The sequence below is a fragment of the Megascapheus bottae genome, chromosome 11, assembly GCF_031878675.1.
Source record: "Megascapheus bottae isolate mThoBot1 chromosome 11, mThoBot2.hap1, whole genome shotgun sequence".
NCBI lineage: Eukaryota > Metazoa > Chordata > Mammalia > Rodentia > Geomyidae > Megascapheus > Megascapheus bottae.
This window is the reverse complement of record NC_143519.1, coordinates 38461107-38489089: the sequence shown is the minus strand read 5'-3', so window position 1 is coordinate 38489089 and position 27983 is coordinate 38461107. Positions and strand designations below refer to the sequence as shown.

The 27983-nt window shown below is 47.3% G+C and overlaps 1 protein-coding gene across 2 annotated transcripts; it reads right to left on the bottom strand.

The window, feature by feature from the left end:
* Positions 1–649: 649 nt before the first annotated feature.
* Pcdh8 (protocadherin 8) lies at positions 650–5329 on the bottom strand. 2 transcript variants are annotated; one of them, XM_090342068.1, is made up of 3 exons: positions 2470–5329; positions 2061–2268; positions 650–1615 (listed from the first exon to the last, which is right to left on the bottom strand). In XM_090342068.1, exons 1-3 carry the CDS (start codon positions 5104–5106, stop codon positions 1242–1244), a joined length of 3219 nt encoding a protein of 1072 aa, XP_090198194.1. In that variant the 5' UTR covers positions 5107–5329; the 3' UTR covers positions 650–1241. The 2 variants fall into 2 exon arrangements, with proteins under 2 accessions (XP_090198194.1, XP_090198195.1); XM_090342069.1 differs by having other exon boundaries at positions 2761–5329.
* Between the last annotated feature and the right edge of the window lie 22654 nt (positions 5330–27983).

Genomic DNA, 27983 nt, shown 5'->3' with positions numbered 1-27983 from the left:
ATACAAATAGAAATCAATGTAGTTAACCCTCGGTTATACCTGTGCCAGCTGGCAATATATGATTAATGTTTTTCAAGTAGTACTGTGTTTGTTTTTTCCCCTAGAATATTTTAAAGTAAATATCAGGCATCATGTCTGTTCACCATAAATTTGTGAGTTGTGTGTGTGCATGTGTGGTGCCGGGGATTAGACCCAGAGTAAACACTACTTCTGTCCCACAATTGTAGTCCATCTGTGTACCCTGTGCTTGTTTTGCTATATCTTAGTATTATTTTTTAAGAACTCCAATTCTTGTTTACACTAGTGAAATCTTCAAATGTTTAATTAATGAATTAACAGTTAAATGCATTTTTCACCAGTATTTGGAAGTTGCTCAATAAAAATTTTTCAGGAAACAAATGGGGCAGGGATTTTATTGAGTAACTAATGTATGTGGAGATGTATATACATAATTTACAAACTCAATACCTTAAAAACTTAGGTGAGATTTTGCAATACTTGAAATCATACTAGTTTAATATTGTTGTAAGCATAAATTATGCTCAAATAATTAGCACTTGAAAGAAAATTTAATTCTAATATTGAAGTTATTTGTGAATGTCTGACGATAGGCAATTTCATAAAATCAATTAGCAGATTCTTCAAACACATGACAAATCCTTTATTACTGTGCTTATAAGTGACATGGTTTACAGAAAACCAAATGTAATTAAATAACATCAACTTGAAATCTACCACAGACTCAAGATATACAAGTTACACTTGGCAAGGCAAAAACTTCTCAAACACTAGGTTGTTTCTGGTGAAAGATAAATTCCCATTAAGTAATCTCAACATATTTTTGTGGTTTTTTTTTTGTCTTACAGACAGTTCCTTTGGCAATAACTTCCACTTTAGCTTTTATTATATAAAAATATAACAAAATTTCATTATATACAAACATTACATTACACCATGTACAGGTTAAAAACACTAAGAAAATGGCAAGCTGCAAGAGAAATTAAAGTCAACAGCATGATAAGAAAAATTAAATGCCACACACATTTCATAAAAATTACATTAACTACATTTTTTTTGTTTGCAAATACCAAACAGTACCAATGTGATTGGAAATAGCTTCCAACAACTTCATTTTTAAGGCACATCTTGCATATTTATATATACAACACTGAAACCGGTCAATAACTTAGGGGTTTCTCTCGAATGACCTGTATATGTGTGTGAAGACATGCAGCATGGGGTTACACATTTTCATTGGCTCCCTTTTTGGGGGACAGGTATCTCCCAGGAGGGGACTGGTAGAGGGGCACCCCAATCTCCTGTAGGTCAGGAAGCCTCCCAGGACGGGGCGGGGAGAGCAGAGTGGCTGTCCTGTCATAGTCTCTGTGTAGAACTTTCTCATAGACGCTCTGCAGCCCCACTGTCTTGGGCAGCTGGGCCTGGTAGTAATTGTCCCTGCGCAGCGGATCCCGGGGCAGGGACGTGCTCTTACAGAAGGTGGACATCTGAGCGGGCGGGTGGGTGGAAGGGTGAGCACTGGGCCCTACGCAGGATGGGCTCCAGCAGCGGTCCGAGTGGCCCAGGATCTTACACTCGGCAGTGCACGCCCACAGTCCTAGTAGAAAGACAGAAGAGGGGAAAGAACAGCGTGATTATTCCTCAGAACACGCGCACACGCGCACACGCGCGCGCGCGCGCGCACACACACACACACACACACACACACACACACACACACACACACACACACACACACACACACACACACACGCCCCTAGGCCTTCGGAACCCTAGCACGGGAAAAGAAGGCGTGTACGGAGATGGAGGCCTGCCCCGCACTTAGGCACCTTGTGTGTGTGTGTGTGTGTGTGTGTGTGTGTGCGTGCGCGCGCGTCGTGTAAGTAGCAGAGCCGCCTCCACTTGGCATTCTGAAATCTCTGTAGGAGGCAGGCCCGGAGGTCACCAACAGGGCCTGAAGTGCGGCGGGCGAGCGGGAGGAGACCGGGAGGGGAAAGGAGGGGGAGGGGAGGGGACGGGGAGGGGGAGGGGAGAGCCCTCACCGCTCTGCATGTGGTTGATGAGGTCCTTTTTCAGCGCGTCCCCGCTGATGTCCGAGTCGCTGTCGTTGAAGTCACTGTCCCCTTTGCCGCTGTCCTTGCCGCTGAACTTCTCCGCCTCTCGGCCGGAGATGGTGTTGAAGGAATGTCCCTTCCAGACGGCCACCGGGGGCGCCGGCTCCTTTCCAAAGCCCGGGGAGGCGCCGTAGGGCTGCAGAGGGGAACGGGGCGGGGTGAGGGGGTAGGGGGGAAGGAGGGGGGCGGGTTGGCAGGGAAGTGGCGGGAAAGAGAAGAGCAAGCGCCACAGGTGAGGCGTCTCCGGGCGGCGGCCCAGCCCGACCCCTCCGCTCTCCCGTCCCCCAGCCTGTCCGCGGAGCACGGAGGGGGGCGCCCAGCCGCGGGAAGGCCTCACCTCGGCGTGCGCGCCGCGGAGCCGCTGCTGCCCCTCGAAGTGACAGGCGCTTTCCCCAGTGGCGCTGCCGCCCTCCGAGCCCGGCACTTCGGCCGCGGCGACCGCGGGTGGGGCGGCGTCGGCCGCGGGGCTGCCAAAGGGCGCTTTGCCGCTGCCAGGGAAGGTGAGCACGTCGAACATGTTGGGCCGGGGCCCAGCTCCCCGGGCGGCCTCCTCCGGGGATCCGGGAGCCGAGGCTCCGCCGCCCGCCGCCCCGGGCCGCTCTTCCCGGAGGGCCCCCCCTTTGCGCACCTCCTTCTTGCGGCGGTTGCAGGTGGTGGCGATGGCGATGATGGCGGCCAGCAGCAGCGTGCAGCTCCCGGCCAGCACGATGATGACGATCAGCGGAGTGTCCCACTGCAGCGCCGGCCCCGACGAAGCCTCGAGCCGCGAGCCAGGCGGGCGCGACTGCTCCGGGCTCCCGGCGCCGGCGGGCGCCCCCGGCCCGCGCCCGCCGCCTTCCGTAACCACGAAGCTGACGGTGGCGGTGGCGGTGAGAGGCGGGCGGCCGCCGTCGGAGACGACTAGCAGCGCCCTAAACACGCGGCCCGGGGGCTCCTGCGAGAGGTCTCCGGTGAGCACGATCTCCCCCGTGCGGCGGCCGATGGCGAAGGCTTCGCGGGGCTCTTGCTGCTGCAGGTCGAACGCCAGCTCCCCGTTCACGCCGTCGTCCGCGTCGCGGGCCTGGACGCGGGCCACGGCCGTAGCCTTCGCCGTGCGCCCGGGGACCGCTACTTCCAGGGAACCGTTGGCTGGTGCCGGGTGCACCAGGACCGGCGCGTGGTCGTTTTGGTCCAGCACTCGCACTTGCACTAGGGCGCTGCTGGAGAGCTGCGGGGTTCCGCCGTCGCTGGCCTGGATGCGCACGTCCAGCTGGCGTAGCGTCTCGTAGTCGAAGCTCCGCAGCGCGTAGATGGCGCCGGTCGCCGGGTCCACCGAGACGTAGGTGGACACGGCGTCGCCGGAGCGGCCCACTTCGGCCTCCAAGAGTCGATAGGTGACCTGGCCGTTGCGGCCCAGGTCCGGGTCCCGGGCGGCCACGGTGGCCAGGTAGGCGCCGGGTGGGTTGTTCTCGCGGACAGAGACCTCGTAGACGGGCCGGGTGAAGAGCGGCGCGTTGTCGTTCTCGTCGCCCACGCGCACGGTGTAGGGCCTCACGGTGCGCAGCGGGGGCGCGCCGCGGTCCTCGGCCACCAGGGTCAGGTTGTACTCGGCGATGCGCTCGCGGTCCAGGGACGCGGCGGTCACCACCAGGTAGCTGCCCGCGTAGGCCGGCTGCAGGCGGAAGTGCTCGTGCCCGTAGAGGGCGCAGCGCACCTGCCCGTTGGCTCCCGAGTCCCTGTCCGAGGTGCTGACCAGCGCTACCAGGCTCTCGCGCGCCGCTCCTTCGGGCACCACGGAGGTGGCTCCGGCCTCGGGCGTCCCGGCCCCGGCCTCGGAGGCGGCGGCCTCCATTCCCCCGAGCGCGGCGGCGGCAGCTGCAGCCGCGAAGGGCGAGGTGCCTGGTGCTCCGGGGGCGGCCAGCGGGGTGACGGAGATGTCAGGAGCGTTGTCGTTGACGTCGCGTATGCGCACGATGACCTTGCAGGTGGCGGCGCGAGGCCCCGGGCCGCGATCTTGGGCCCGCACGTCCAACTCGTAGGTGTCCTGGCGCTCGTAGTCCACCGGGCCGGCCAGGGTGAGGCGGCCGGAGCGCGGGTCGAGCCGGAAGAGGCGGCGGGCTTCAGGAGGGGTGCGGGCGCCGAAGGCGAACACCACCTCGCCGTTGGGCCCTTCGTCCGGGTCGGCGGCGTCCAGGTCCAGCAGCAGCGAGCCCACCGGAGCGTCCTCGGCAAGTTCTACCTCGGCCACGGCGCCTTGAGGAAAGGCTGGGCTGTGGTCGTTGGCGTCCAGCACGCGCACGCTGAGGGCGGCCGTTGCCGAGCGCGGCGGGCGCCCCCCGTCCAGGGCCAGCAGCTCCAGGCTGTAGGCGGCCTGGCTCTCGCGGTCCAGCTCCTGGAGCAGCACCAGATCGGCGCACTGGGCGCCGTCCGCGCGCGTCTGCAGCTCCACTCGGAAGGGGCTGTGCGGCTCGGCCAGACGCACGCTCTGCAGCCCGTTGGCCCCCACGTCCTCGTCCACCGGCACCTCCAGGGGGATGCGCGTGCCCACGCCCGCCCCTTCTGAGATCTCCACGGGGATCTGGGCCCGGGGAAAGCGGGGCGCGTGGTCATTCACATCCCTCACCTCTACCTCCACGTGCACCAGCCGGAACTGCTCCTGCGAGAAGCTGACCACGTCGAAGGCCAGCACGCACTGCGGGGCCTGGCCGCACAGCTGCTCCCGGTCCAGGCCTGCGTCCCCGACGGTCAGCTGCCCGTCCCCCTCGCGCACTCGGATCAGGGAGCTGTTGAATTGCTTCATCAGGCGGAAGCTTGTGTCTCCCGACACTTTCATATGGAGATCCTCGGCGAGGGTCCCGATGACGGTGCCAGGGGCATCCTCCTCGAAGGTACTGTAGCGGACTGTCTTGCTTTGCCCCACTGAGAGCACCCAGCAGAGGCTAAAGAGCTGCAAGGGAAAGAGACAAGGGGTGCCCCAGCGCCTCCCAGGACTCATGCTGCCAGCCCCCAGTGCCGTTCCAAAAGGCTAAGGAAAAGATTCCTTCCTGTTTTGCAGATCGGGGCGTGGAGTCCCCGGCTCCCGGGAACCCGCTCGAGCCCTGTGCCGGGCTGTGTGTGTGTGTGGGGGGAGTCAGGGAGCTGGGGCTCGCTAGGCTCAGCCTGGCTCAGAGGACGCGCGGACCCGCCCTCGCCGCGCGCCTCTCCCTCCCTTCTCCCGGCTGGAGCTGCGCCGCCGCCGGCGCGCGCCGGCCGCCTCGGCCTTTATAGCTGCCGATATGCAAATCACCGGAGCCAGACAGCCAATGGCCGCAGCGTCCTAGCGCCGCCTTTCCTCCACCAGCCTCTGACAATCCTCTTCGTGTGGAAAGGCTCCCAGGAGAAAACGAGAAAGGAAAATCAGGAATCTTTCCGTGTGTGTGTGTGTGTGTGTGTGTGTGTGTGTGTGTGTGTGTGTGTGTGTGTGTGTGTGTGTGTTTAAACTCCAGCTCCCTCCCCTTTTCTGCCCGCGCCTTGCTTCTGGAAGAAGTTGGCACAGGGCTCCGGAAATCAAAGGAATGGATGGTTTCTGTTGATTGCGCGCTGCGCACCCTGGTTCTGGTGCTAGGGGCTGGAACGAAGTGCAAGGACCTGGGGGTTCTCCCCAGAAACTGCTAGTTCATTTTGCAGCTCCCTCCCTCCCCGCAAGCCTCCAAAGTCGCTCTGCGAGGTGAGGCTGCGCTCCACTTCTCTCCTCACTTCCCATGGCTCCCGGAATCAGCCTGTCCGACGAAGAAGCCAGAAGGATAAGGGAAAATTGATTTTCTTCAAATTTGTGTGCCCGATTGTGTGTTGCTCACGTGAGCCCTGGTGATCAGAGCTACCACTCCGCTTTCAGCAAATGGTCCTACGATGTGTTAGCATGCATGTAACCGCCCAAATGGCTTTCTTAAGCCCTAGGCTCTAGTAGGCAAGGAAAAAAAAATAGTTCCAAATAGGATTTAGCATAAGCTTGAGATTTGGAAAGGTTTCAAAGATCAGACTGTATCAAAGGCTTAGGAAGCCCTCGTTAGCCGTGGAAATAGAATGGCGTGGCAGGCGATCCCATCGGAGGCCCCAATGTCTGTATTATTTCACTGTGACAAGCTAAGGGGAGAGAAAGTTGAACAGTTTCCATGGCAGAGTTGGGCTAACTTGAACATAACGAGCAAACGCCACATGTATCCATTATGTTGTTCTATTCATCCCCAATCACTGCCATAACTCCGCGCTAAACGGTGATGGGCACTGAATCCCACACAATGCAGGGTTCACATTAAAGTGCATTTAGAGAACTTTTCCCTCCTGATGCCCTGTTCCGCCTATTTAGAGGATTTTCTTTCTGTTTAAATAGGGCCACTCTGGGAAGTAGCATTTGTCCGGTTCCAGAAGAACAAAATCACAGCATGACGTTGAAACCTGGCACGAACTTGGGGGAAACTTAACCATCTGGCTACAAAAGGGTGGAACTTCGGCCTTGCCAAAACTGGGCTGGCTGGGGTCCTCAATGCTGTATCACACCCCTACAGGCCTCCCCACTTCCTGCCTCCTGAGGCCCAGGAGATAGGCCACCAACCGGGAATAAGACAGGTTCCTACTCAAAGCAGGTTATGCAAAGGGAGAAGAAGAGGGGAAAGCATTAGTCATGTTCTTGAAGAAAACGATCCAAGAAAAAGGTGACGGCTTTGATAAGCAATATTCTGCCCGTTCTTTGGAATCCTGATTTTGGCCCTTTGTCAGCTTTCTTTCTGTATGCTCCTTCTCTTAGAATTCAAGGGAATGTGTTCTGTGAGTCTTAAAAACATGACAACCAAGAAGGAGTTTCTCCAAGGTAGACCATCAGAGAGCTAGGTGGGTAATGTGGTTGGATGCTGAGAGCTTCCAGAGAGAAGCAAACTCCATCCTAGCCATCCGTAAACAAAAACGCTTAGGAGGGAGGGGGGCGGTGGTGTTTTCTCAGATCCTCCAGGTTCTCTCCTGCCCCTCCACCTGGCAGTCCAGAGACTTACACTCAAGGAGACTGGCCCTCCACAGTCACTGGGAGACTCCTAGAGAGGCCCAATCCTGGGTCTACTCTTTCACTTTTTTTCCTCTCACCTAATTTCATTTTAATATTTGGCTTTCTCAAAAGACATTCCTGGAGTGGGAGCCTAGGAAGCCAAAAGAACTTTGTGTCTTTCTTCCTGGAACCCCTGCTCCTCTGGCCAGTAGCCAGTATTTGTTTATGGTCTCCTTTCCCCATTCCCCTGGTGGGCCTGGATTCAGAACTCAGTTCGTGGACAGCACCTCCTGCTGCTCATCCTTGCTAACCCCAGAGGCACAGCTGCTACTCCTCAGGGAACCCCGAGGTAGAGGTCAGGAAGGGGTGAGCACTGGAGCTGGAAGGGCAGAAAAGAGGTATCTTGAGCTGGGGAAACAGAGGTTTGCTCAGAGCCCCGTGGGGGAGGGGCTAGAGGGTTTGACGCCCAGAACTTGATGTTTTTAGGCTGGAGCGCCAAAGCACCTCCGCGTCCAGAAAGCTCCTTCCTTCCCCAGGCTGAAAGAAAGGAAGAATAGGCTGGAGAGCGAGTCGGGAAGGAGCCCGGAAGAGGAAGAGCGAGGAAGCAGGCAAAAGCCAGGCGGCTGGAGGAGGGACGTGGGGAGGCTGCTACCAGCAGGTTGAAAGCCTTGTCGTGGGCTGCCAGGTCCCGGGCCGCTGGGAAGTGTCCAGGGCAGCGGCTGCGCCACGACGCTGGGAGCTGGGAGCGCGCAGCCGGGGAGGGGCCGGAGGCCGGCGCGGTGGCCGGGGCGCGAGCGCAGCGGCCGGGGCAAGCTGGCCCCTAGGTGTGAAGGCACGCGATCAGAGGGAAACACAATTTAAAATAGCTCATCAGCAGCCACAGCAAACTCCCCGGGGAGGGCTGGAAAGAAACAGGGGGAGGAGAAGAAAGGGGGGCTCGCCTGCCCCAGTCCTGATCCCACCGCACACCAGACGCTCAGATCGCCCCGTTACTCTCTCAAAGAAGCCCCTTTCTATGGGTCTTTAGCAACTTCGCCCCTCAACTGTCTCTCAACAGGGCTCACACAATGGCCGGCGTTTTTCTCGGCGGCATGCAAATGTGGCCGGCTCCGGGGCGAGCTGGGTTTCTGTGACCGCACCTAATGCCTGCATTGTGGAACTCGCGTGCAGACACCGAGGGTGACACACGAGTCACGTGACGGATTAGGCTCCGGGAAAGTTTTCAAAGCGGTGACAATGGGAGGGGGCGGGGAAGGGCTCAGTCCAATCTGATCTCTCCCACAGTTTAGCGGGAAAGAAAAATCAGGATACATTCTCATATGTAATAGGATTATCTTTTCCATTTCAAGTTCTAAGCAGCATGTAATTTATTTTTAATTAGGATTATATCTACCAGGAAAGGGAACGCTGTCTTTGCTGGAAAGTGTAATTCTAAGGATGAGTGGAGAGAGGGGTTATTTTTTTTAACCTAACTTACAAAAAACAAAATATGCCCAGGGCCCATGCTTTTTCTTTCAACAGGCCCATGTCATCAAATAAACCTCTCAACAAAATATGCTCCAAGGGCCTGGCTAAACAAAGAACAGAAGCGGATTTTGGAGGATGTTCATCCTTCTAGAGAGTTCACATTTTGAAAAAAAAATAGAATTCTTAAATCTATGGGTTGCTCTAGGCTTGGCACTCATTTCTGCACCCCAAAGCCTATGCGGCTTTCGAAAGGTCCCCCCCCCCACTTCTTTATTGGGTTTCCAGTATTGACAGAGTGACTTCTAAATGTTATAGTGAGCCACAGAACAGCATTCTTCATAGCTCTCATTTCATCTCAGCAGCCAGGCAATAAGACAATTTGAGGGGAAGGTAACTGTTGCTTCACCACTGATTTTGGATTGGTCCCAATGCCAGATGCTTACACATCTTGGAATGTTTCCAGGTCTCAACCATTCAACATTTCCTATGTGTGTGTGTTAAAAACAACAATAACAACAACAACAACACAACTAAAAACTTTGGGAGACTTCCCTTGCCCTTCAGTGGAACATAGTTGGTAACCGAAGGCTCTGGTATCATTGAGTTTAGTGATCTTATTACCACTGATTTGCTGTGTGACTCAGTGTGAATTACTTGGTTACTCTGCATCTTAATCCTCTCATGTGCACAATGGGAATAACATAACACCTGTTAAGGTTGCCTTGAGAGCTGTGTAAGACGATATAGTATCAGGTGTTTAGGAACATATGTTAGTTGTTATTTCCTTTTAAAGTATAGGAGGAAACATGAGAACCAGTAATCTAAACCTCTTATTTACTAGGTGAAGGATTTGTCCAGGAGGGAGGGAGGGAGGGAGGGAGGGAGGGAGGGGGAAGGAAGGAAGGAAGGAAGGAAGGAAGGGAGGGAGGAAGGAAAGAAGGAAGAAAGGAAGGAAGGGGAGAAAGAAAGATTTCCTTCCATTGATGATATCTTTCTTTACCTCTGATTATGTGTCCCCTTCTCTGGAAGTAACAGATAGTGGGAGATTTATAGATCTGATAGGAAGGAACATAAGGGCAATGTGAGGATTTGAGCAACTGTCATGTCTTTCTACTATGTTAAGATCTTACTTTAAAATACAAAAAGTTGATGGAAAGCAACCCATAATTTATTATTGTTGTTTATTATTATTCTCTGGCAGGACTGGGATTTGAACTCAGGACCTCAAGCCAGCTAGTCTAGTCCAACATCACCGAGTCATGTTTTCAACCCCAGCAACACTTAATTCTGGAGGAACATGAGTACTGCAAAAGATTTTCCCTCCTCAGTTACCGTAGAAAAGGGAGTGACTTTCTCTGACTCAGGTTGAAACAATATGTAAATAATGTTTGTCTGTGTTCCCCCTCTGGATTAGCTTGCTAGAGCTGCCATAACAAGATCCTGCAATCAAGTGACTCAAACAACAGAAATTTATTTTCTAATGGCTTTGGAGGCAGAGAGACCAAGATCAAGGTCCTGAAGGCCTCTTGACTTATCTCACTGATGGCTGCCCTTTCTCTGTGGCTTCACATGCTCTTTTTTCTGTGTGCAGGGTACCTAATATCTCTTGCTTTTCTTACATCTCACAATGGATTAGAATTCAGTAAGATCTCTTAACCTTATTAAATGAGCAATGTTCACTTTGTGTGTGTGTGTGTGTGTGTGTGTGTGTGTGTGTGTGTGTGTGTGTGGCAGTAAGGTTTTGACCTTAGGGCCTCACAACTGCGAGGCAGGTACTCTGCCACTTGAGCTTTAATTATAAATAAATTCATGTTCTGTGGCACTAGGAGTTGTGAACTCATTGTATGACTTTGTTTTTTTCTGCCTGGTGGTACTAGGGCTTTGAACTCAGCTCTGTGAGTTTTTGAAAGATGCCACTTGTCCTCCTCCTCCTCTTCCTCCACTTCCTCCTTCTCCTCTTCTTCCTCTTCTTCCTCCTTCTCTTTTTTCTTCTTCTTGCCAGTCCTGGTGCTTGGACTGAGGGTCTGGGCACTGTCCTTGAGCTTGCACCACTTCTGGCTTTTCTGTGTATGAAGTAACCAAGGAATCAAACCTGTACTTCATGCATGTTAGGCAAGCCCTCTACTGCTAGGCCAAACTCTGGCCTAATGTCCTACTCTCTCCTCCTGCCCCCTGGGGTTTTTTTTGCTTTCTGTTTTGGTTGGTTGTGGGACCTGGGTGCTGTCTCTAAGCTTTTTATTTTATTTTTTGGTACAAGGTTACCATTTTTCTACTAAAGAGTCAAGCCTGGTTTTCTGGTAGTTCCTTGGTGGTAAGTGTTTCATAGACTTTCTGTCCTGGGCTGGCTTTGAACAATGACTTTTAGTTCTCAGCCTCCTGAGTAGCTAGGATTATAAGTGTGAGCATTGGTACCAGGCTAATTTGTCACTTCTCATTGAGATTGGCCTAGAACATGAATCCTCTCAATCTCCCTCTTCCAAACACAGTTGTGAGCCACTGTGCCAGTCTCATAGGGAGATAGAATTCAATCTATTACCTCTTTGTTCTAAGTACCAGAATCTGACAGGAGCTATGAGAACAGATATTCAAAACCAAATCATCTATGCCAATATAAATAAGCAATTGAATCAATGTATAGATAAGTGTGGGAGAAGAGACAAATCTACCATGTAGAAGAAAATCAATTGATGTTGATTCCTTCCTTTAAGGAGGTGATTAAAGCTCCTTAAGTGTAGGTTGTACATAGTGATTTTCTTCTAAAGACACAGTATGAAACAGAGTAATTTTCTATAAAGAAATCTGCTCCTACTCCCTTAACCAAGGGATCAAAATCAACTTAAGCAGGAACTTGGATCTTAGACACCATGTGATGCAGTGGTCCTGTAACCTTGTTGTCTTCCTCAATAACAAGTCAATAATTAGTGATGAAAAAGTCAGGATCTTCTACAAAATGACCCCATACTCCTTAAAACTATCACAGTCATCAAAAAAGAAGAAAAATCTAAGAAACACAGGCAGCTCAAAGGAGCCTAAAGAAACAGAACAACTAAGTATGATGTGGCATACAGGAACAGAAAAGGGACACTAAGGGTAAACCAAGGAAATCTAAACAAAGCCTGAGCTCCTGGTTATAATATAGTAGCAACATTACATTTTTTTTGGTTGGTTATAGGGCTTGAGATCTGGGCCTGGGCACTGTCCCTGAGCTCTTCAGCTCAAGGCTACCACCCTACCCCTGGAGCCACAGCACCACTTCCCATTTTCTAGTGGTTAATTGGAGATAGGAGTCTCATGTTCTTTTGTGCCCAGGCTGGCTTTGAACTTGGATCCTCAGATCTCAGCCTCCTGAGTAGGTAGGATTACAGGTGTGAACCACTGCATACAGCTGCAACATTACTTTTTAACTGTAACCATTGTGCTGCACTAAGGTTAGACCTAAGTAATAGGTGAAACTATGTGTGGAGTTTATGAAGAGACTCCAGACTCCACTGATACATTTTCCAAGATCTATTCCTAAAGCTATTCCTAAAGACAAAGTTAAAGAGCATTTGGGCATGAGAACTATGGCATTGGGGTTTGCCCTGTTGTAGTTTCTTGCCACACATGATAGACGTGTCTTTCAAGATCCCACAACGGTGGAGTGGATGAACAATTGGAGCCCAGAGGAGAGAGAGAAACCAGGATGCCCAGGGGGGGAAACTTCCAGGAGGAGGTGGTATTTAATCTGAACTTTGAAACTAGTTATGGGCAGGAGGCAGAGGGAAGTGGTGAAGATGGCCAGGGAATTTCCTGCAGGAAGAGCAGCAACGGTACCAAATTCTGAAGGCCGAGGTGTAAGGTACTTGCTCCCCTAGCTGAGAGGTGGATACCGAGCGTGAACGAAAGCCCAGGAGACACTTCATGTGCCATGTTTGGGATTTTGAGGTTTATGAGGAAGGCACTAGGGAGCAGTTTCATGGATTCCACCCCTGAAATCTATAAGCTCACTAAGAAAACATGCTGCAGAGAAAGGGAAGTGGGCCAAGAAGCTTAAACTGTCATTTGGAAGGAAGACAAAGGGCACCTCTCTCAAGTGATTGGTTAAGGCAGAGTGACTGGTTTGTGGTAAGGCCAAAATCTGAAACTCAGGGGAGAGAAGTGTTGGAACCTGTTTATGGACTGACTCTGCCTGCTCTCTAGTCAGAGGGACCGAGATCAAGCTGCAGTGCTGGTTGTGATCTCCAGCCATCTGAAGTCCTCTGAAGAATCCAGTTTTTCCTGGGAACCAATTCTTGGGTGCTTAGTTTTAGTGAGATTGTAGTGAACAGAGGAGGAACCAAAGGTGGTCTTTTGCTCTGCAAACTGAAGCTTCTCTGGGATCAACCAGAAACAAATCTAGAGTCACCTCAGGGTATCTTTCTTTGGGCATCTCTTCAGGACAAATGGTAGTTGAAAGGGACGTGGTAAGGTGTTCTCTAACTGTGCATGACCCATGAGTGGGAGCATCTGCATTTTACCAATAACCCTATGGATCCAGTCTCTTTTTTACTGTCTTTCTCTGCTGGATGTTCAGATTTTCTTTATCTTATACCATACTCTTTGCTACTCAGAAAGATAAGATCTGGAAGATCACAGTTAGCATAGGAAGAAATATGCCCATGTCCAAAATAATTAGCAAAAATCTGGGCTGAAGGCATGGCTCATTACTTGCTAAATGAATAAGCCAAACAAGCATGAGGTTCAAACCCTGGTACAGACAATAAAAAGAAATATCTGGAGACATTTGTTTGAAAGATGTGGGATATGTGCTTCATATGAAGCCACGAGCTTTGGGTTCACAGGCATTTTGAGACAGAATTGAGACAGAATTCATGCTGGAAAGAGAGATTGTAGGTAACCAAATGAACCTTCAGTAAGGAGCAACTGAACCACAAATCTCTGCTGAAATAAGTGCTGGAGTTCTGTAGTTACACAAATTGAATGGATTAATTGCTCTCAGAGACTAAAACATGATGCTACAAATTTAGGGCCTCGTTATTAATAAATCCCACATGATTCAAACCAAATTAAAGCAGAAAGCTAGTGTCTTTTCAAGGCAGACAGAATTTTAATCATTGACTAGTTTCATCTCTTACCCCTAAAGTCTTTGTTCTGTAAGTGCAAAAGACTTCTAACTCTGGCTTCCCTCTGAGACTGTGGCTTGAACTCCCCTGCTCTAAGTGGGTCACAATCCGCTTTTGAAATGGAAATGAAGTCTATAAGACAGTGTCCCCTGCAGAAAAGGACCCAGGCCCAATCGGGGCACAGTGGAGGCCTGGTGTTATAAATTTCTCCATAGATTTGAGAGCAGTTCTAGGCCATTGATCTCATGTCACCCAGAATCGAGATGGAGTGACAGCTGATAAACTGCATGGTGACAAGCTATAGACTTGAAAAAAAAAAGACCAGATGCAGGATAAAAAAAATGAGTTGATGGATTAGTTTATCAGCTTCTGAATTCCCCTCACCCAGAATTCCTTTGGACCGCTTTAGAAGCATTTATTTTCAGGTAATTTTCCAGTTGTCTCTTTGTCCTTCAGAGGTGCTTTGGTCTACGAATCCTCTCAGAAAATTTAGATGAAATTGTTCTCGTGGGTATTACTCCATAGCCCCCAGAAGTCCCATCGTCCTGCTGTAAGCCGAAGTTTTAAGCAGGCTTTTACTTGCTTGGGCAGGAACTGTGGAACAAATAGCTATAGGCATTGATGCTAACTTATAATTCTTTTGCAGCTGATCCAACCTCCAGGCCTCTGACACTTTTCCTTTTCTTCGAGGCCAGACAGAGAAAGACACACTGTTAGGAGTTGAAATAGGAGATGAGATTCTCCTTGGCTGATATTTAAATAAGTAGCTTTCCCTCCCCTCTCATCACCCTTTTTCTATGCACTTTTGATTCCAGCCCCTTCTTTCAAAGGACAGTGTAAATGTCATGCTGGAGCAAGGTGTCTGCAGCAATTTCAGGAAGATTTTTGAGCTCATAAGGAGATAGGACGTGAAGTTGAGAGATCGGAGGAATGTGACAGATTGTTTGTGCTAGAAGATAAACGAAGGTTGGATTCTTGCTGCTCTAGCCAGGATCTCATTCGGTGTCCAGTGTGGGAACAAGAGATAGGGAAGAATGACCAGCTCCTTGCATTGAACCTTGAGCCTCCCAGGCACAAGGGCATCAATCTTGCTTTGCTTTGCGTCGGGAGTCTTGTATAGTGGCCATTGGTCTCAGGGATCTGAGAAGAGGGTTAGATGAGGGATCAGAGCTCCCACAGGGAAAAATAATGTGACACGCTGTCAGAACACAGCGACTGGGTGACTCTTGTTCCCTCTGGGGGCCAGGAGGCCCTACTGGGCCCCAAGTCCTTCAGGGCTGTGAACTGGGAGGAGGGGAACAATGTAGAATATGCGAAGGATTACACAGCTTTCCATCAAACCCAAGAAGGACACTTTTGCTGGAATTTTGTAAAAGGAGGAGTGGAGTAGCTTTCCCCAGGAGTGGAATTTTGTGATAGTTTGGAGGGAAAATTCGAGGGTTGAGAAATCATGGAATCTACAGGGATCCGAAAGGTTGTTCACTGAAGTCATCTATGTAGGCCTCTAGGAAGAAACTCAGGAGGGCAATCCCTTAACCTGGGATAATTGTATCAGTTAGGGGAATAAAGTCTTAGTGACTTTGAATTTCCTTCCTTCCTTCCTTCCTTCCTTCCTTCCTTCCTTCCTTCCTTCCTCCCTTCCTTCCTTTCTTCTTCCCTACTTCCCTCCCTTCCTCCCTCCCTTCCTCCCTCCCTCCCTCCCTCCCTCCCTCCCTCCCTCCCTCTCTTCCTTTCTCTCTGTCTGGCTGTCTGTCTCTCTGTCTCTGTCTCTGTCTCTGTCTGTCTCTGACTCTCTTTCTCTCTCTCTCTCTCTCTCTCTCTCTCTCTCTCTCTCTCTCTCTCTCTCTCTCTCTCTCTCTCTCTCTCTCCTCTCTCCCCCTTCTCCCCTCAAGCATCACAGTTACCTTGGGGAAGTACACTTTGCTCCATGGAGATTCAGGCTAACAGAATGGTCACCATCTAGAACATCTGCCTGGCAAGTCACTCACTGGCTCTGTAAATGTCTTACATGCAACAGATATAACTCCTCCTTCTGTCTATCTGTCCATTTTTCAAAGTCCTAGTAATGTGACAATAATGTGGACTGGCCATTTGCAGGAAGGCTTGAGAGGAAATAGCTGGACAGCTGGGCAAAACCTTGGTCATGGAGGAGAAAGGCTAGTCAAAGGCATATGTGAAATTTAACGAAGGTCAGAAATAAATTAGAAGTGTCCTCATGTGACACATTCTTTAAAGTACAGGCTAAATTAGAGCTTCAGACTAATTAGTAAGGAAATGTCCTGAGAGTGAAAGATTGAGTATTGGTAATAGGATTACATGTCCTCTCTCTCACATGTGCTTGGGGAAAACTTGCATAAAGCATCTTCATTAATCACAATCTATAATGGCTTTTACTTTAGCCACCATCAACCAACCACCAGGATCAAAAGCATTGTACTAAGTAACTTTCAGAGTGTGAACTGAGGCTGGGTGAAATGCTTTGTGGTTGGGTTGAACCATTAGCTCCCTTTCAGGAGTCTACGGTCACATGGACAGAGGCATTTAGGACAGCTAAACGAACACTGAAAGCAACATGAATACAAATAGTACCACTTTGCACAGGCTGTGGAATAATTCTCTCTGTCTCCATCCCTCTGTCTCCATCTCTGTCTCTCTGTCTCTGTCTCTCTCTATTTCTGTCTGTCTTTCTCTCTTTCTCATAGATAATCAGTAGAAGAGATTGTTAATGATATTTAAGAAGAATTGAACCTAGAAAAAGTAATTAATTGTATGTGTCATTCCCATAGCTTACCTTTAGGATGTCATGGTTTCTGGGAATGAATGAAAGCAATATCCTTGTACCACTTCAGTGGAATGTGATTAGTCACAAATAGAAGTTTGTGCAGGAAAGAAGATCTGATTTCAGAGCACATTTCAGAAGGGGGAGGAATGGCTCTGAAGCTCCATGTGGGAAGGACAGGGCTGTTTTAGACCAAGCACTAGACTTGGGAATAAGGATGGTTGCACAGTGACTGCTCCAAAGTTCTAGAAAACTGAAACGCTTTGGTGGGAGAGAAAACTTAATTCTGTCCTTTTTTGGAAGTAGGCAAGATACAAGGAGCACAGAAGGTAGTATTTATTTTATTTTATTTTTTTGGTACCAGGCCTGGGGTTTATCTCAGGACCTGAGTGCTGTCCCTAAGCTTCTTTTGTTCAAGGCTAATACATTACCACTTGAGCCACAGCTCCACTTCTGCCTTTTCTGGTACTTTAGTGGAGAAAAGAGTCTTGTAGATGTTCCTGCCCTGGCTTTGAACCATGTCTCAGATCTCAGTTTCCTGAATAGCTAGGATAATAGACATGAGCCACCAGGGCCTGGCTAGAAAATAGTATTTTGATATAGAAGTTAGAGAAGGGAAGGAAGCATAGGGTGCCATGTTGTTGTCTAACCACTCTATTTTCAAGTTAATATGAAAGATAATTTCTGCTTTATCTCTCTTGGAGTTGAGGGTTCCATGTCATTTATGAACTGTAAGGCATTATGTACATTAATCCATAGTGCTAATGGGGATTGCTTAAACTACAAGGACCTGGAACCAATGTCATAGAGACAAGTGTGTGTGTGGTGTCGGTAGTATACTGTGGTGAAGGGAAGTAGCTTGGGGTAGCTGGTAAAATGTAAAGAAGCCAGGTCTAAAGTCCCTGGGAAGGTCATGGGGAGGGAGACGCAGTGATTAAAAGAAGAAAGGCGGGACTGGGAGTTTGGCATAGCAGTAGAGTGCTTGCCTAACATGCATGAAGACCCGGGTTCAATTTCTTGGTACCACGTATGTAGACAAATGCCGAAAGTGGTGCTTGGGCTCAAGTAGAGCTCAGGCCTTGAGCTCAAGCCCAAGCCTGGAAAAAAAAGAAAAAAAAAAGAAGAAAGGCGGTGCTCAGTTTTCTGTGATGAAGAGGGGAGTTTACGGTGGACATGTGTTGTAGAGCAGAGTCCTCATTGCTTTAACCTAAATGCCCAGCCTCAAGAAGCTACCAGCAAAATATGTTGTTGGAGTGAATGAGAGAAGAACCACGCAAGTGAGTAAGGCCCTCTTGTCTTTCGGCTTTGGAAATAGCATCTCCCTCACTTGTCTCATGTGTTCCTGTCACATGCTGGAGAATCTGTTAGGTTAATTTTTGTGAAATGTGCTTTAGAAGCGGTGAACAGAGCAGACCCAGTGTCAGAGATTCAACGCAATGTGGGCATTTCAAGGCTTGTCAACGAAGACAAAAGTTGATGCATCTTGGATAACACTGTCAAGACTCCTGGATGCTTAATGCAGGGCCTGCCTGATCTCAGTTTCCAGAGTGCACACATTGGATCCCTCTTCTTTGAGCACCAGGGAGTGATTCTAGTATCTTCAGACAGGGCTGGCTGTCTACCAACTGTCCTTGCTGTAGTTCGGACTGGTCAAAGCAACTGCCGCCTTCTGGTCTTTGTTGAATCTGTTTTGAATGTCAAGCTAAGGATAGCATCATACCTCCCCAGCCTTCAGCTCTCCTGGTGCTCAACCCAGCTTGGAGGTGATTCTAGTTTGTTCACAGCTAAGTTCCTACATTATGTCATTTATTAACATCACATTCATAAATTCAATTCTGTCTCTAGGAGAAAGAGGTCTAGTGCTAGGACATGTCTTGCTGAGTTTGTCACTTATTCACACGTCCTTTTAATCTGTCTTGGCTGGCTCAGCATGTGTTCTTCCTGTCCTCTGCAGGTGTTCTCCACAACCTCTTCTCCTAATCACAGCAATAATATTTCTAATAATGGTTTCAGGTGTGGAGCCCTTGCTTCTTGCCACACACTGTGCGAGGAGGTTTGCACCCTTAATTTAATTCCCTTAGCAGCTCTGTAAAACAGGTATTATGATGACAATTTTCAAAGAAACTGAGGTTCAGAGGAGCTAATGCCTTCAAGAGCTCCCAGCTGGTGAATGGCAAGGGAAGACTGAAATCCAATTTTAATAGTGCAAAAGCCCAAGTGCTTTCCACGTGCTGTTTAGATTCCCCAGTCTCCTCCCGGAACCCCCTCAAGATCTGAAGACCTATTGGACTCCAATTTCTCTGTCTAGGTTAGCACTTGGTGCTCATAGAATTGGATTTTTAAGAACTAGGGTGGTAGTATTTTATTTATTTTTTTAGCATTTTTACAACTGGCACATCCCTGAGGCATGCAGGCTCAATATTAACTATCCCACTCTAAGGAACTCTCCACAGAGACACTGACAATCCTGATACTTAGTAATCACCACATTTTTATTGGTAATGAGGACTACAACATACATGATTATTTTAAGACTCTTTGGTTTTTAAAAAATATTTTATTTATTGTTATTGTAAAGGTGATGTACAAAAGGGTTACAGTTACATAAGTCAGACAAAAAGTCAGTTTATTTTTAAACTGCCACCTCTTGCCTTTGCTCTCTCCAAGTTTTTCCCTCCCATGCCCACCCACAGCTGTATGGTTCATTTGCAACATAGTGTCTAGTGAATATCACTGCTAACTTTGTTTACCCATTATCCCACCATTTCTTTGCCCCCATTTATCCTCCCAAAGACAGATAAATCAACAAATAAGAGAAAAAGAAAATGAAAACAGCAACAAAGAAAACAAAATCCTCTTATTTCCATTTCCTGGAGTTCATTTAGATAAGAATTATTGTATATAATCAGATGTACATAGCTATTTTGTGATTCTTTCCTAAGGACATCCTCCTTTAGTCTTGTGGTGTGAATGCCTAGAGACCTGTATAACTTATCATGGTACAGTGTATTTTTTTTTTTTTAAAAACCATCCAGTGTGTTTACCTGTAGATTTATAGGCCTATTTTAGCTATCACAAATGAGAGAAACCTTGCAACCTATATTTCTTTGGGTCTGGCTTACTTTGCTTAATATACATTTTTCCAAGTCTTTCCATTTCCTTGTGAATGGTATGAAATTATTCTTTTTGATCGAGTAGAATTCCATTGGGTATATATAGCACATTTTCTTAGCTTAATCTCCTTAGGGATATAGTTTCACGTGATTCGAAGATATGCCTCTAGGGGGCGCTCGAGATATCCCACTTCCTCAGTTGTCCCATTCACTCCACTGACCCCCTCCACTCCCTCCCCCCCCCCCCCCCCCCGCAATTCAGGAAGAACTCGTGTCTGGTAAAGATTTATAGGCAAAAATCACAGAGACATATGGAGTTGATGTAGATGTAGGGTACTGGCAGGGATACACAGTGCAGCTGTTGTTCAGCACCCAAGCTAAACCTGGCCTTATACAACTAGACCTGGTTCTGTACAAAGACATCATTTTGTCTATTTACCTAGCACATGGCTCTTTATGGATAAAATATTAAATAAAAATTTACTTGTTTTTACTCCCACCCAGCTAACAGCTGGTCAGGCTTTTGCTATTTTCTCATTTATATAATTTTCATTGGGTAGAAAGTAGAATGTGTGTGTGTGTGTGTGTGTGTGTGTGTGTGTGTGTGTGTGTATGTGGGTATGAACAATGGTGTGACTGAATTTTCCTTCTGTCAGGAAAAAAAATGCCAGATGGTGAGGGGTGCTGTGAAGGTTTTCCAACTTCACTTGAAGGGGCTCTATGTTGTCCCTGTGTCCCTGGTCTGGAGGCTTGATGTGTAGGACCACTGTGAAAACGCCTGGGACCTTAGCTTGAAGCACATGAGGGACCCCCTAATACTGACAGCAGTAGATTTCTGATCCATTCAACATACAAAGGTGGGTTAGAAAGTTGGATTTAATGAAGATATTTAAGGACCTCCCCCCCACTTGTAAACAAAGTTTTCTATCTACCTTAAAGCTTTCTTCAGGTCCGTCTTGGTTGCATCAACTTAAATTTCTTTTTTCCCCATTTTGCTCTTTCTTATGGCTGATGTGTTCCTAGGGGTCTGGTCTGCTTTCCTTCAGAGAAGACCTTTCTGTTAAAGGCAGCAAAGACCAGCAATGGCTCATAGCAGCAGAATACAGAGTCCTTGCTTTAGCTAGTTCTGTCATAGTCATTAATGAGGACCTTGATGTCACTTGGGTCTATTTTCATGTCTTCTCTCTCTCACTGAGAACTAAAATCCAGAGGGCAGAAGTCAGTTTGGAAGTTGGTAGGCCTATCTCGGTCCTGATTATAAGGGGCTAAAAAAGCCCTTGGATGATATGCTGACTCCTCAAATCCCTTCTCTTCCTTAACAGAACTCTAAATTTGAGATGGTAACATAGCCATCTGGAGTAGACTACATTACTCAGTTTTCCCTGTAGGTAGGAATGGCGATAAAGCAAAATTCAGGCAATGGGATAGAAGTAGAAATGTCATATATATGATTTATGGGAAATGGCCTGGATTGCTGCTTGACTTTGTCCTTTTTATTTTGTTACCTAGACTAGGGATTGGTAAACTTTTCCTTTAGGAACTGGATAGTAAACATTTTCAGCTTTGTGGGCCATATGGTCTCTTGCCACAGCTTCTCAACTGTGCTGTGAAACTGCTAATGCAGCCCTAGACCACACACAAACAAGTGGGTGTGGCCTATTTGTTCTATTATGCTCCAATAAAATCTTATTTACTAAAGGAGAAGAAGGATTAGATTTGGTTTATGCACGGTAACTTGCTGACCACACATCTAGAACACCTATGCTACAGAGCAAAGTGAGAGCAGCATTATTAGACCAAGATGCGAGAACCATGACACGGAGGAGGGCAGAGAAAGAAGCTAGAAGATGCCTCACTTGCTAGTTATTACAAAGCAGCCCTACAAGCTAGCTGGGTTTTATTTATGCAAGAGAAGTAAACATCTATCTTGCTTATACTACTGTCAGTTGCAAATTAACCTAATCCTGAGTAATAGATCATTCATGTGTGGGTAAACCCAGCTCACTAAGAGTAGGAGACGATAGAAGAATTTGGAATTAAGTCTCTATAGGAATGAAGCGTATCTTTTCCAGGGGTGCATTCTCTCTATAACTCCAGATTTTTTTTCCACCCACAAACAAAACTTCAGGATTGGTTTTTGCATAATCTACGAGGTGGTGAGAGGCCTGTAGAGAAGCCTGAAGAGAAAGCTGGTGTAGCTGACTTGTGGCCCGTAGAACTAACAGGTACTGGTTTTTGGCAGAATGCAACATTCCCCAGTAGCGGGGCTCTGCTAGCTCCACAGAATGGAACCCAGCATGCTGACACCTGCTAATGAGATTTACAAGGTGCAAATGCAAGAGCACTGAGCGTTAGTGCTTTTCTTTTTCTTTTTGGTCTATCAGTCAAAACTTGTCCCTTGGAATCACTATGATTGAGAAAGCACACGGAGCCCAGTAGTACTTCCCTTCATGCATTTGTAGAACTGCACTGCATTTCTGGGGAGATTCAAGGGAGGTTCATGCACACGGAAAGAATGATGGTGTAAGTGAAAACCCAAGGGCTGGGCAAAGTACTGGAACTTGGCTCTGGCTCCACAATGTTTTGCCTTACAGTAGCTGGACTGTTGTAGCTGATTTGGTTAGGAGAGTCTTCCACTTTGTGCTTCAGATAGCGTTGCTTCTGGGCATAGAGTTCTGTTTTATAGAGGTCTTGAGGCTATTATTCCTGGCAAAGAGAAAGCTGAGTGGTGATGTGCATTTACAATGCCTTCAAGCATTGTGTGTGTGTGTGTGTGTGTGTGTGTGTGTGTGTCTGCGTGCATGCGTGTATTTGTGTGTGTGAATTTTGGGAAGATACCTCTAGTTCATGAACAAGGGAAGAGCTACTTTCAAATAAGAGCAATTTTGATTGGACCTCCAAAAACAATGGAATGTGGTACTGGAAAAGTCACAGAGAAATCTGTGATCTGAGCTGGTGCTTGTTGGGATAAGGGGCACAGATTCAAGTATCACACAGATCTGGGTTCATGCCCTGGTACAACTACTCACTTGCTGATAGGTCTTGGGCCTGTTGCTCAAATTTTCTGCACCTCAGTTCCATCTTTATGACGTGGTAACACCGCTGACCTGCCAGGGTTGCCTTAAAGAGTGAATGTGATAATGAAGAGTTGACCCACAGTGAATGCTCAGAAAGTATGGAACAACAGCAAAGACCCCCTCACGCCCAGTATGGGTCAGGCACTGGAAGGATCAGATCAATTTCTATCACCAATGCCTTTCTAATTTCCCTTCTGCCCATTCTCTTTATTTTCTGGAGCTCAGGTCCAGACATCTTCCATATAGATGAAGGCTCTTGTCATGTAACATACAGACCTTGAGTCATTGCACTGACTTATGGGATCCTTCCATCAGTGCCTGTTTCTTCTGCCAGATTGGTATTCTTACAAGACAGAGACAATGTTTATTTTTCTTATCATCATATCCCCAGCAGTAGCAGACTACCTGGCACATTGTAGGTGTTCAATAGAAATTTAGTATCCTTGTCACCTGTTGCCAGTATGGCAGAATATTTGAGGAAATCACTTAAAAAGAAACAAGATTTATGTGGGAGGATGCAGTCTTCGGCCACTGGTTCTATGCTTTTGGGCCCGTGGTAATGCAGAACACTGTGGTGAAAAAGAGCATGGTAGAGGAAAGCTGTTCACTGATGATGGCCAGGAAGTAAAAAGACAGAGGAATGAGCAACAGGGTATGCCTTTTAAGGACCCAACCTAGTGACCCATTTCCTGTCACTAGACCCCCACCTCCCAGTCTTACCATTTTAAAATAATGCCATCAAATTATGAATTTATCATGGATTTCTCTAGTGATGAGTTTAGCATCTTCCTAGTCCAGTCACCTTTTTATAGGGACTCAACCTTCAACACATCGACTTTTTTTGGGTGGGGGGAGGTAAGCAGGAGGAAGGGGACATTTTCTATATGAACAAAAAAAAATGAATGATTAAACAAAGTCATTCTCTCTGGTGGCATTTATATTGATGCTTTCTGTTCTCTCAGATCAATTTATGTAAGTATTTTTCTAACACGACCAGTTTTTGCCCTTTGCCTACAGCCTCATAAGCCCCTCAGGAGGGACTTGTACCTCAGTGAGCTTCGAAACATCTGGGCGTCTGGTGGGAGGTTGGGCCATCGGCACCCAGAGGGTCAAAAGGCTAGGGAGCTGCCAGATAGCAAGACAGTTTTGATTCAGACTGGCTGCATGCATAACTACCTGCTTTCAAAGGCTTCAGGCTAATCAGAATTTCAAAGGACACTTTTAAATGTAATAGGATTCTACCTGAAAGAGCAATGAACAAGGCTCTGAAACTGTGTATTTCTCTACTTTCTATTCTAGGCTTGTATCAAAAGTAGCTGCGAACTTCCGATTTTAGTTTTATTTCTGCACAAAATGGCAAAAGCTGATGTGACAATAGCAGGATGGTAAGACCACAAAGAAAGTTCCACCCAGCCTTTTGCCTTAATTGTTTAAAAGTATAGTGGAGCCAGGACACTGAGCAAAATACTCCTTGCCCATTGCCACAAGGACTGACTGTCATTTCCCTAGATCCTACGATTTTCTCTCCTCTTCTCTAAATCAACCTGAGCTCATTCCTCCTGGGTTAGATAAATCCTCAGACAGGATTTTATGTAAAAAGTGCTAAAAATCCATTTTGTGGTTGAAAAGACCAGCATTAAAGCTTTTCATTGTTTCTTTTAAAATCACTGTTGCTTTTGACCATTGTAGTTTTGTGTAAAATTGTATTAGGAAAAAACCCCCAAGTCTACCAATAGACTCCTTTCTCAAAATCATAGCAGGAGGAGGGTAGCTGGAAAAGCATGTAAGTGCATATGGTATTTGAAAAGATCTGCACCTGCTTTTTCTCTGACCAGCTGGCAGACTATTCAAAGCAAAGTGCCATTCTTTCTGGAAATACTGAGGATAGAAAGCCCCCGCAAAGGAGCTGACAGAAGCTTTCTGGGATTGATTGCATAAGGACTGTTCCAACCATCATTTTTGAAATCTGAACTGTATTTGAATAGGCTATAGGTTCAAAAGCTGTGGTTTTAAGGTACATTTCACATATGCCCAAGACGTGGCAGAAGCAGCATACATCTGCTGGGCACAGAAACTTGTCATTTCTACAAGGGGGGGTTTCTAACCAGATTTCTGGTGTTGTTCTGGGACATGGCGGTGTGTGTGTGGGGGGACAGGAATATTCCTCAGATCATCTGAACAGCAGCAGCCCAGAAGTGACCTATGCAGGTCCATGGGGGTAGGGAGTCATTTTCTTGGGCTAGAATTAAAAAAAAAATGACTTCTTGGGGGCATAGCTTGTAGATGATATGCCTCTCACACTGCAGCCATCTTGGAATGGCCATTCTTGATTCTCATTCTTGGAGTTTTAATTTATAAGAGACAACTTTCTAAATTTAATAGAATGCATGAGAAAATAAAGGTGTATTTGGGCTAAATTAATAGCTAGCCTAATAAGCTGGCTTGGGCATTATTCCTGAGAAACACATTCTCCCAGAGGGCATAAATAGCTCACTTGGCTTTTTAAAAACCACCCAGGGCTCTTGCTGTGCCTTTTGTGGAGTGCAATTGCATTATCTGATGAAGAATCAATGTTTGGTTGACACCTGACGGTTCAAATAGCTAATCCTGAGCTAAATTTGCTGTTCTCTTCTTTGTTTCTTCTCTTTACCATGGAGTATGTTCTCCTCATGTGGAGCCCTCTCTTGGCTTTGATCAGCTCACTGATTTCTTTGGACATTCTGAAATCTCATGGGACCTGAAGCTATAGCTTTTGTAGTCCAGAAGTAATGGAAGATGTACTGACCACTGAACTTTCCTGTGAATTTAATTCAGTGTTGCCTTTTGCTGCCATATTTTTCTCACTCATTCATTTCTTTACTCACTCAAGAAGCATTTACCTGTGAGAGATTCTGCTGCAGGTGCTAGCTAGGTTCAAAGGATGATTTTTAATTCTGCTCCAGACTCCACAAGGAAACTGGGTCTCCAGGCTGTAGGAGTGACTTACTGGCACTTTCTCTCTCTGGGTCTTTGGGTGTTGAAGTAGACCACCTCTCAGATTTCTCACAATCTGTCATGGTGGGTGAAGGCCTGGCTCCCTTGGGTACCAAAAGGGCCTCTATGAATTTAGTGATTCAGTGCACCATGGTGACAGCAGAGTGGATCATGTGTCACTTCTGTACTACAGAAGAGAATGCCTTTCATCTTTTTACCTCGAAGAAGTCCAGCATAGTATGTCAGTGCGTCTGGAGGGAAGGGAGCATATTTTATTCATCTTGGCTTTTTCAGCTGTTGGCATAAAGCCTAGCATGTAGTAGCAGCTTTCAAAATGAATAGTGTGTGAATGGATCTGTCTGCTCAAAGTGCATCTCTTCATCTAGGATCAGTGGTCATCTTCCCAGATCAAGGAGACTGTATTCTTCCAGTCTATTCAGCTTCAGAAATTGAGACTGGAGAATAAAGAATGGCTCACTATTTCCCCTTGAATGCAGCCAAACTAGATGTGACTAAACATGACATCATGGCTTATGTTCTGCATTCTGGAGTACATCATTGATGGACTCTCATTGAAGGTAGGGTTTTGCTGGGAGTGATTGTGCATGAAAAACAGGACCAAAATAATGTACCCATTTTCTTCTGCACATCTCCCTTTGGACCTGAGATTTCATTTTCCAACAAATGGCAGGTGGAATTTGGCTGTATGTATGTATGTATGTATGTATGTATGTATGTGTGAACAATAAAAGAAATCCATAGAGAGTATGCTAGAGAGTGATACAGGCTATGGAGATAAAGTAAGAAAAGAGCATAAGGAATACTGGGGAGGATCTCAAGTTGTTTAGGCAGAAGTCCCCATGAAATTCTGGTGAACAGAAATATAGAGAGTGGGAGGAGAAGTATAGATAGTGGGAATAGAATTCTAGACAATGGGAACAGGCTCAGAAAAGTTGAGGTGGCTTGTGTCTGGTGTTGTTGAAGAACAATATGAATACCAATGTTGTGGACATGGGGAGAATGCAGATTGCCAAGAGAACCTTTTATGGAAAGGGAAGAGCTGGGTCCTGCAAGCATTTCTCTTCCTGCTGCATGGATGGAATCCCATCAAGCACCTAGTCAGTCATTAGGGAATTGAAACTAAAATCTGCCCCCAAAGAAAAACAAGTAGTCATTGACTCAAGACTGAACTAGAATGCTTTGGTTTCCTTGTGGAGCCTGAATCTGGAAAGAAAGTCTCCAACCCTAAAATTCCTTGAGGAATTTAGTAATGATGATAATTGCCAAAGAAGTGGATAGAGTGGAGGGGGAGAGAAGGAAGGGATAGTACAGTGTCCTTAGGATTACCTTGTGCCTAGAGTTATTTGTCCCGGAGGAGCAAGTAGAGAAAGTAGTTGAGGAAAGCCACAAGGACAGTAGGGGTGGTCACTTAGAAGGAGCTGTAACCCTGTGATCCACCAGAAGAGAACTTGGGTGGGGCAGAGCTCCAAATGAACTGTCTTCTTTCCCTCTGTGTTCCGGCCAGTGCTTTCCAGGGTCAGACTTCAGCCAGAAACTGGAGAGCAGGGAAATTCATGGATGTGACCATACCCACTGAGGTACATTCTCTAGTGGAGAAGGTTGGAGAATGAATCTAGAGAGATGATTGGGCAGCATCTGACATGACTAGTTTGGGCTAGAGAGAGCAGGAAAACATGGGAACAAATAGATGGCGAAGCTGAGAACCCACACTCTCTTTGTAGTTACTTCCAAAGTGGCTGCATAGAAGATGGGCCATATGAGATAGTATCACTGCTACCTGAAGAGAATCAATCACTGTTAGCTATCCGTTATCTAGTGAGTGCTAATGTTGGAATGATGCTCATGTAGGCAGTGAGACTCTCTGGGGTTGTGTGCGCACCATCGCATGTGAACAATATCAGAACTCTTGTAGGTGACCACAGATGGGAGGTGGGAGGGAGGACTTGGAATTTCTGAAGTCTAAGGCCTGGGCCAGAAGTGAGATCCAGTGTTAGTCCAGTGAGCCAACATCCTGGCTGACTATGCTGTTTTCCTTAATGTGACACAACAGGAACCTTGGTTGTTTGGCAGAGTTGATGTGGTGAAGCTGCTGGAGGCCTTAGCCTTCCCTTGAGTCAATAGGATTGAAATTTAGCCATGTTTCCAGATCTGCAAATTTGTTTCCTTCTGTTACTGAACATTGACTCTGTTGACATGGATAAGTGAGAATCATTCAATTTTTTTGTTGTTCTCTAGATAGAACCCCAAATTTTCTCCATGGAAACATGAACCCCGCCTGTTTCTTTGCCATTTTTGCTGTATTTCACGGTTGCCAAGGGCCTCCAAG

Bases quoted from the DNA above. Each gene is read 5' to 3' on its own strand.
- Pcdh8 (XM_090342068.1), bottom strand. From the start codon at position 5,106: ATGAGTCCTGGGAGGCGCTGGGGCACCCCTTGTCTCTTTCCCTTGCAG. The intron at 2,269-2,469 runs GTGAGGCCTTCC...TCCCCTCTGCAG, and splicing joins TCCGCGGCGCGCACGCCGAG to CCCTACGGCGCCTCCCCGGG. The intron at 1,616-2,060 runs GTGAGGGCTCTC...TCTTTCTACTAG, and splicing joins CATCAACCACATGCAGAGCG to GACTGTGGGCGTGCACTGCC.